The sequence below is a fragment of the Rhinatrema bivittatum genome, chromosome 8, assembly GCF_901001135.1.
Source record: "Rhinatrema bivittatum chromosome 8, aRhiBiv1.1, whole genome shotgun sequence".
In the NCBI taxonomy this organism is placed as follows: Eukaryota; Metazoa; Chordata; class Amphibia; order Gymnophiona; family Rhinatrematidae; genus Rhinatrema; species Rhinatrema bivittatum.
In genome coordinates, this window is record NC_042622.1 from 220603824 (window position 1) to 220613539 (window position 9716).

At 51.5% G+C, this 9716-nt stretch overlaps 1 protein-coding gene across 1 annotated transcript; it reads left to right on the top strand.

The window, feature by feature from the left end:
• Positions 1-709: 709 nt before the first annotated feature.
• Positions 710-6767, top strand: LOC115097542 (complement factor D-like). Its single transcript, XM_029613474.1, has 5 exons — positions 710-943; positions 2144-2300; positions 3648-3792; positions 4748-5005; positions 6078-6767. The coding sequence occupies exons 1-5, from the start codon at positions 886-888 to the stop codon at positions 6372-6374; spliced, it is 915 nt and encodes a 304-aa protein (XP_029469334.1). The 5' UTR covers positions 710-885; the 3' UTR covers positions 6375-6767.
• The last annotated feature ends 2949 nt before the right edge of the window (positions 6768-9716 follow it).

Genomic DNA, 9716 nt, shown 5'->3' on the forward strand with positions numbered 1-9716 from the left:
ACAGTATTCAAGGTGCGGTCTCACCATGGAGCGATACAGAGGCATTATGACATTTTCTGTTTTATTCGCCATTCCCTTTCTAATAATTCCCAGCATTCTGTTTGCTTTTTTGAAGCCACAGCCGAGTGGCCACCCTGAGTGGGGCAGTTGGCCTTTTTCTGCTGTCATCTCCCTTCTTCCATGTTGAGAAGGGTGGTGAGGACTGGACCCCACGGTGTCCTCTCAGATTGTGCCCACTATTTTCCCAGTTCCCCTCTCCCCGCACCCCCCCCAAAAAAAAAAAGTGTCACCCGCAAATGGTGAAAATTTCTGAGGGGGTCCCAACCGAGGCTCCTGGACCCCCCCCATGTATTAGAACTGACCCGAATATGAAAGAATCCATTCTCTATGAACGAATGTGTTGAGCCCCTTGACCTGTGTGCTAAGTTTCAGATCGCCGTTGCTTTCGCTGGATGCTGCCTACTGAATCTAATCCGCAGGGTGTGGTGGGCTCCTTCGGGTCCTGCTCTCCCCTTCTTTAAGTAATCTGCCTAACTAAAAGCTCCTTTTCGGAGAGAACCTTACACAAACATGGACGTGGCAGATCAGCACTGCAGGAGCACAGCTCAGGCTGGAGTGTTTCCTCCCACTGAAGCCAGGAAAAATGTCCCAGTCCTCCCAGCTCAGGTCTGACAGCTTCCTCTCATTGTCTGTGCTCAGATATTGGAAGAGGCAGATTCTATTCTTAGCAGGACCTGGGCCTGGTTCCTTTTAGGGACTCCCAGCTAATTAAGAGGGGACGTGGAACAGGTCGCTCTCCTCCCCCGCTTACTGATATATATAAAGGAAGATTGCAGGGCTGCAGGAGATCGAGGTTCCCTTCTTTGGACGGATGCTGCTGGAGTGATGGGTGGTCACAATCCTCTCGGAGAAGTGCTGGTGTGGCTGGGAGTTTCATTATGTGGTGAGTTCATCGGTTCTTTTTCTGCCCCGACGACAAATTCAGAGTCTTGGTGGAGAGTGCCCGGAGGGAAAGGTAGGGGAGAGCTCCAGGGCCGGCTTTTGGGGTATGCGACCTGGGCAGCTGCACAGGGCGCCACACGCAAGGGGGGGCGCCCGCTGCCCTCTCTTTCCTGCACCCTTCCATGTGATGTCCACAAGCGGGAGACTTGAGAACGCTGTCCCGGAGAAAAGAGGCTTCAGTCTGCAGGGAGGTGAGAAAAAGAGGGAGATTCTTCTGGGCAGAAAAGGGGAGCGTGAGAGAAAGGATTGCTGTGGGCAGAGGGGATACTGGTGCTTGACAGAGAGCGAGGGAAGTGCGGGGAGGAGAGATGGGAATACACAGTAGGGAGTGCTATACCAAAGCTGCCATCAAGGGGGAGGTACCAGTTTAGCCTAAAGTCGGTCCTGGGGAGAGCAGGGGGATGGGAATCCTTCTCGCTATTCTGTTCTTACACGGTGTTGAAGGCTTGCACCAAGCTCAGTATCCCCCAGCAGCCCAGAATAAGATCCCACGGTGGCAGAGTCATATAAAGGTGCAGAAAACCTGCACTTGGAGCTCCTGGAAGTAAAGATGATGAGAGTGCCTGGGTCTAAGGGGACACCTTAGCACCGTAGGAAGCACTTCCTTCCCTGTACGTGTCCAGGGAGCTCCAAACTCTAGGAGCACTTCTGCTGGAAACAGCAGATTCTTGAAGGATCAGCGAAAGGTGTTGAGGTACCTGAGCTTTGAAGAGCTACGCGAGCCCTGAAGAAGGGGCCTGCATGCTCTGAAACACTCAGAGTGACAGTAATGGTCACCCCCCTGAATGAACCTCTGTATCTGTTTGCCTGAATTTCTTGGAAGCAAGGTGGAAGCCTGCTCAGATCTGCTGCAAATGGAAAAGTTTGGGTCATAAAACCGAGCTGAGATGACCAGTGGGAAGTCTCTGTTCACCCAGCCACTGCCACAATTTGAACATGGCACCCATACGCCAGCCATTTTACCAGGGTACAGTAAAGGTGACCCCCCCCCCAGGAGGGCAGCCTAGAGGTTAGGTCATAGTCTCAAAGAAAGGCCTCATTCTCTCTGGGAGAAATGCACTTTGCAGGCAGTAAAAGCAGATGTGATCGGAGTAAAGAAAGAGCCAGGGCTAATCACGTGTGCATTTGTGCCTTGTGTCAGTTGCTCACCCCAGGGGACGGATTCTGGGTGGTTCTGAAGCAAAACCCCACCTGAGACCCTACATGGCCTCCCTACATGAGGACGGAAAGCATTTGTGTGGGGGCTTCCTGATTGCCGACCAATGGGTGCTGAGCGCCGCGCACTGTAGACCTGAGCAGTAAGTGCCTCTCTCTCTCTCTCTCTCTCTCTCTCTCTCTCTCTGCTGTCAACATTTGGTTTAAGATTAAGATTAGGACTGGGGTGAAGGGTTAGAGGTTACGGTTATGGTAGCTAACCCTCCCCCCCCAAAAAAAGGGTGAATCAGAGTCATGGCATCAGGAGGAAGAGGGATTACTTATATGCATTTGATATTCCACCTTTCCAAGGGTAAGACACAAGGCGGATTATGTAGAAAGCAAGAGGCATTTAGCAGATAGAGACGGGAAGAGTAGATTGAGCACAAGAATGGTGCGAGATCCAGTGAGAACAGCAAGGGAGTAACAACTTGATGATAAGGTGAAACCTCGGAGAAGGAACTCAGGGTTTAAACCATACAGGGCACACGGGGCCATAATGAGGAAAAAGTCTCTACTGAGAGTCTTGGGGAAGGTGGGACTGAAAGCCAATTCCCCACTCCCGCCAGGAAGGCGAGGTAAGACGTTTCCAGGGGCAGCACTAGAGGGATCTTGTGGGGACTTTTTCAGGCCATTTAGGTTTTGTGTCGTTTTGGGGTTGTTTTTTTTTTGCTTGATTTCGTTTCTAGATTGTTTGTTAGGTTGCTGACACCATCTGTTTCGTTTTAAACGAATGCACATCCCTTCTTCCGTATTTCGGGGGAAGCCAGGTGCACGTTGCTATAGCTGAGGGCAGAAGGACCTGCGGGGGGATCGGAGTTCCCTCATGGGAGCCCGCATGAACCAGCAGTTCAGAAAGATAACCCTGGAGACGCCCGATTCAGACATTTGATGACAAAGCAAAGAGCTTTTAGGTTTACTGTGCTCTCAGCTGGGACCCCAGTGTAGCTTTTGCAATATTGGTTTTACGTGGCTGGGGGGGATTGGGCCCCTACCAACTCATATCTTTGCTCATTTTAAATACCTCACCTCAAAATCAGGTCACTAAAAAGGTCTGAAACATGTCTTTAATTTTCTCTTAAGTAGGTTCCTGTCTGAGTCTGCTGTCACAAAACCATTAATGAGCCCAGTTTGATAACATTAGCCCAGCTTAAGCTAGTAACGCTTCATTCAGGAGTAACGGCATAAAATCAAGAAAAGTGCATAGACTGGGCTGGATCGGCTCCTCTATTGGGATGGAATTGCATTTCCAGGTCAGAAGGAATAAGATTGAATTGCACTCAAAGCAGCAGAAAGTCACGCCCCCCCCCCCAAAAAAAAGAAAAGCCTGAGTTCAGACTGACGATCTCAGATCCCCCCAGGCTGCCGGCACTATAGCAGAACTCACTTTCACATTCCTTATGTGAGTGCAGTGCCGGCCTTCCTCATCAGGCATTTCTTTATATCTCTAGGGAGAACGCAACCCTTCAGGTTCTTCTGGGAGCCCATTCCCTCTCTGAGCCAGAACCATCCAAGCACTTCTACCAAGTTCTGGCGTACTTCCTTCATCCAGGCTACAATGACACGACAGCCCACAACGATCTCTTGCTCCTAAAGGTAACTAGAATATTCCATGCCTGCTCCACACATGCTTGGGTTGGACTGTAAGCTCTACTGAGCAGGGGCGGTCTCTTATGTGTATTTATACAGTGCTGCACACATCTAATTAGCACTGAAGGACTGCTAAGGAGTAGCGCAGGGCCGCGGTGTATGTTCTTGACAAAGTAGAGGCTTTTCCTCAGACGCATGCTGCAAATACACTGCACGTAGCACTTTTATCTCTGCAAGCATGTCCCCAAACATCCTCCAGTATGACTCTGTCCTGTATACATAGCAGAACATGCTGCCCTGACTCCAACACAGTCCCAAGTCGACGGCTGGGTGCGCCGTGGGAGTTTGTTGCCCCGAATCCTGGCACAGCTGCTTGGCTTCAAAAGGCAACTGCTGGGGACTCCAGGCTCTGCAGCCGATCCCTGCTTACTTGAGGGAGTCTGGCCTCCTAACAGCACACAGCCAGATTCCCTGGTCCTCGGCCGTCTTGTAATCGCCCGTGCTCTGCACCTGGCCGGGGACAGAGAGTGCTCCAGCTGCACCCTCATTTCGGGATCCCCACCTCCGGGGAGCCGACAGAAACATGAGGGGGCCTCCTGCCAACATGTTTTAACTCCCCTTACGTTTCCCTGGGACGGAGCAGGGCATGCAGATCCTGTCGCAGGACCGCTGCCACACATGCATTCAGTTAAGTAATTGTCTGAGAGAATGACTTTGACACTAGATGCCTGAGAATGTTCTGTTGGATACCTGTCAGAGCTCCCAGATGTGAAGGTTCATCCGGTACACATGAGATAAAACCCTTCACTGTTGATTGACTAACATTAGCCACGAATTATACGACTTAGACCTCTCCAGCACAGGGTGGCTGGAGAGGGAATCCCTATCTATGGATCCCTATCTATGGATCCCTATCTATGGATTCCAAACTCAGTGATCTTCTGTTTTCATAATCTTACAGCTGCGAGAAAAAGTAGCCCTCAGCCAAGAAGTTAAGATTCTCCCCTTCCAAAAGGTGGATAAGGATCTTCCAGCTGGGACTATTTGTGATGTGGCTGGATGGGGTCAAATCAGCCTAACTGGCAAGCGTCCAGATAAACTGCAAGAGGTCACAGTGCAAGTCATTGGCCGGGAGATCTGCAACCAAAGAGATCAGTATGACAAGGAGATAACGGAGAACATGATCTGTGCTGGAGCGAGGAGAAAGGACTCCTGTGAGGTAATCTTATTTGTCCTGTTTTTCTGTCATGAATAGATTGTAAGCTCTACAGAGCAGGGACTGTCTCTTATGTGTAACTGTACAGCACTATATGTCTAGGAGCATTGTGGAAATGATAAGTAGTAATACTAGGTAATGCACTAACCTTGCCACATGGCTGGAGGTACCTTCTCAACAGTGCTCAAGTCATGGCCTACCAGAGGACTAATGTCTGTCTAGAGCTGGCTACGGTGTCGCAGCCAGAAATGGCTAACTTCCTGATCCAGCTGCAAACACAAATTAAAAACTTAGTGGAGATTTGGAAAAAATGTTTTACAGACGATGTTAAAGCTGTAGGCCTTTGTTACACTGCTGCACAGTTAAAAAAAAAAAAAAGCCAAATCATGTTAGCGTATAGAAAGACCAGTAGGGCTCAAAACTCTGACGTCAACATGGGCAGGTTCACAATGCTCAGCTTGTCTAGGAATGTTCTACTAAACCCAGATGAAAAGGGCAATGTTATGGGTTAGGTTTGCAAGGTCAGTCTAGGTTGGGTCGATCTCCCTTACCTCGGCTGTCTCTGCCCCGGCATGCTCATACAGTCCTTCCCTTTACTCTGGGCCTGTATGTGCCCTGCTCAGAAATGTTCAACTTTTCCCCCTGACTAAAGTGCTAGAAATGGAACAGCCTGCCAGGCCCTGATAGTACAAGATGACAAATTAAGAACAAGCTGCGGGTAAAACCACATCTCTGAGAGGAAAGGGCCTGGCTCCTGGGTGCTGCTGCTCCAGGGTCCAGATCCTCCTTCCAGAGTGGGGGGGGGGGAGAAGGTCATCTTTTAATCAACCTGTGGCAGAGCGACTGGTTTGCCTGGGACAGAAAGCTAATGGTTCTAGAGTGGAAGCGTTCGTGAAAATCGATGGACTGTGGAGCTTAGTGAACGGCACGGGGGCCTGCCACTGCCTGGGGCTCGCCGAGTGACTGTCAACGACATCCACCAACGCCTTCCCAGCTGCGTATCTAGGCCCTGACCCTCAGCCAGCCGCACAAATCATTTTCCATGGTGTGTTTTGTTTTTTTTTTTCCCTCGCAGGGAGATTCTGGAGGGCCACTGGTTTGTAACGGGATGGCAGAGGGAGTCGTTTCTATTGGCTACCGCAAGTGCGGCAATGCGAAGAAGCCCGGAGTTTACACCCGGATTTCGGCTTACGTCTCCTGGATCAACGGCACCATGACGGCGGCGTGCGAAGGAGAGGACGGCGGCACGGGTCACGAAGAGACAAGCCACTCGCAGCCGCCTGCTGATGGGGACCACCTTTCTCCCCCAAAAGGGACCTCCTCCCCGCAGAGTCCCTGTCGCAGAGATGCTGCAGTTTCTACCCAGGAATAACCCTCTTTCCCCAGCCTGCGCCCATCGGGTTTATGCCGCTTGCATCACACCCGCAAAAGCGCGAGCAGGCTCCAACCCTTTACATCCCGGGTCAAGCACAGCTTCTTCTCAGGAAGAGGACAAAAAAAGCCAGCGTGTGCCCAGAACACCCAGGCCACGTATGAAATGCTTTTTGCTGCAGAATCCGTCTCCGCTTGAATCTTTTTCTTTTTTTTTTAAAGAGCGCGGCACAGGATGGCTCGATATAGTTTTAGGGTAAAAGTTCAGGGAAGTTTGTAACTCTTGCGCGCTTTTCTTCTTGCTGAACTGCTGCCTGCTAACGGGGCTTTCCTAATGTGAAGCGCTTGCTTTTATGTTCAAGTTCTTATCATTAAATTTTCCAAATCGCCCTTACATGTGCAGTAAGCTAACTTTTGGTGGGGGCGTTGTTTCTGCACTCCACCACCCCCAGAACACATATTCAGGAACAGGAACAATTACATTTAGCAAACATTCTCGCAGAAAACCGCTGAACCCCACCCCCCAGCACGAAAACCATGGAGAATAAAAGTCCAATCCTATAAATCACAGCGCCCGTTAGTTAAACAGCCCCTCCTTTAGGAGAACGGGTTGAAGTCCAGGCTTCTTGCCCTGCAGAGCAAGTACTGCAAGCGCGCACGCCGTATCCTTAAGAACTGTGCTCACGTGCATGCCACATCCGCAGCTTCTCCGTATTTTTCCATTAGGCAAAGATGATGTACACTGGTTTTTAAATCATTCACTGGAAGAAAGTCCCGGCGTGTGCAGAAGAAAACACAAGATAAGGCACCTCTGAGTGCTGTTCAGGATCACCTGGGGCTGTGCAGGCGGACAGACAGCATCCCAGGCCCCGTCTTGGCAACCCCGCGGGCAGTCGTGTTTTCAGGAGCTCCACAATGAATATGTCATGAGATCAGATCGCCCACGCTGATCTCTCGTGTGCAAACGTGTCTCATCCACCATCATTGCCTGCCTTTCTAAACCCAATCTCAAGTCACAGTAGGTAGGTCTCTTCCCCAAAGAGCTTACAACCTAAGGGCCTGATTTGCTAAGACTTTCCTCTCATTCTGTGCCTATGGGAAAAATGCTAGGTAACTGAGGTCCTAATGGAGGGCAAAGAAGCTTGCCCAAGGTCACAGGGAGTATCTGCTGGGATTTGCTCCCTAGCTTCTCTGCTTTGCAGCCTGCAGCTCTAATCACAAGGTCCCTCCTCCATGTGCATATCCTGAAAACTGGCCATGGGATCACCAGGACAGTTTTGGGACGTCCGGGTCTATACAGATTATCATGGGTAGAGAATGGGTTGGGTTTTTTTTTAATGTAGTACTTGTTTTGTTTAATTTTGTTTCATTTGTTTAAAACAAAACGAAAAAGCCATCACCAGATCCTCCAAACCACTTACCCCATATCAAGTTACTCCTGCCCCGCCAGGTCTCCGTTTCAAAATGCCATCAACCCCACCGGCACCAATTCTGAAACAGAGACCCAGTGGGACAGGAGCAGCTGGGGAGCACTGCTATCCCTTGGACCCAGAGGACGGGTAGGCGGTTGTGAGCGGGGGAGGCGTTGTGAAAACAAAATGAAACAGGAAATTTCATGTCAAACGAAAGCAGCTTCCCAGTGCCAACAAGCTCTTGAAAAGTTCAAGTCTATTTCAGAGAAATCTTATTTTTACTTCCAGGTTCGGGAAGTACGGTCTACAATCACTTTACACGTTTCCTGTTAGAAGGGGTAAACCATAAAAATGTGTAGCCTCACTCCATCCCATGACCCCACTGGAAAGGGGAGCTGTGGCTGCAGGTCCTTTCCCGAGCAGGGATGGGAAATTCACTTCTAGGTGTTACAATTCTCTGTGGACCCAATCGGAAGAGACTTCCAGCCTTACCTTGCTACGGAGATTGGAGCAGGAGGTAAACAATCCAAATCCGAAACCGGTCAGGGCAGGCGGCGAGTAATCCAAATCCAGCATCAGGCAGGAGGTCAGGGCGGGCGGCGAGCAGTCCAAGTCCAGGATCAGGCAGGAGGTCAGGGTGGGCGGCGAGCAATCCAAGTCCAGGATCAGGCAGGAGGTCAGGGCAGGTGGCGAGCAATCCAAGTCCAGGATCAGGCAGGAGGTCAGGGCGGGCGGCGAGCAATCCAAGTCCAGGATCAGGCAGGAGGTCAAGGCGGGCGGCGAGCAATCCAAGTCTAGGATCAGGCAGGAGGTCAGGGCGGGTGGCGAGCAATCCAAGTCTAGGATCAGGCAGGAGGTCAGGGCGGGCGGCGAGCAGTCCAAGTCCAGGATCAGGCAGGAGGTCAGGGCGGGCGGCGAGCAATCCAAGTCCAGGATCAGGCAGGAGGTCAGGGCGGGCGGCGAGCAATCCAAGTCCAGGATCAGGCAGGAGGTCAGGGCGGGCGGCGAGCAATCCAAGTCCAGGATCAGGCAGGAGGTCAGGGCGGGCGGCGAGCAATCCAAGTCTAGGATCAGGCAGGAGGTCAGGGCGGGCGGCGAGCAATCCAAGTCCAGGATCAGGCAGGAGGTCAGGGCAGGTGTTGCATCCGGTCGCAGACGGCTGCGACCGCTCTGCCTTACCTCTTTTTCTCCTCTTTCACTCTCTTTGGGCAAGATGGCTGCCTCCGGTGCCAAGTGCCAAGGGTCTCAGCGTTTCCAGACCAGCATGGGTGTCCCCATCTGCCATGCTCATTCCCGTGGCCTCCTAGGGCGCGAGCGCGCACATCTCCTACGCTCAAATACACATCATGGCGGGAACCTTGGGGGCGTCCCCACCGCATGACGTCACTACCTCCGGGTATATCTAGCCTCCGCTTCCGCTACCACCTTGAGTTAGCAAGGACTTCGGTTTTAGCTACTCTGAGTGCTCTAAGCTGCACGCTTAGACGCTGCTTCACTCCAAGGGCCTTGCTCCAGCAGAAGCTCTAGACACCCGCTCCTCGGGGGTCTCTCGCTTCCAACTACCCTTCAGGGTCCTCTCTAACTAAGACAACTGCTCCTTGGGGGTCTTTCTCTCTCTTACATTTCAGGATATCGGACCATCGAGTACTCGCTCCTCGAGGGCCTACCAGCCATTATATCCTGCACAACGGACCTTTGGTCTCAACTTTCCACCACCAGGAAGACGCCATCATTCCTGTGAGTACCTCTACGATTCGGTGCTCCAGCTCCACGCATCAGCCGCGGCATTACCCACACTGCAGGCTCCCACCAATCGTGAACATCTGGGTGAGACTTCCCATCTGAGCCTGTTGAACGTACTGGCACTTCTTGGATCAATGCCTTACCTTCCTGCTTTACCATATATCTACTGCAGTACAATAAAGCCTCTA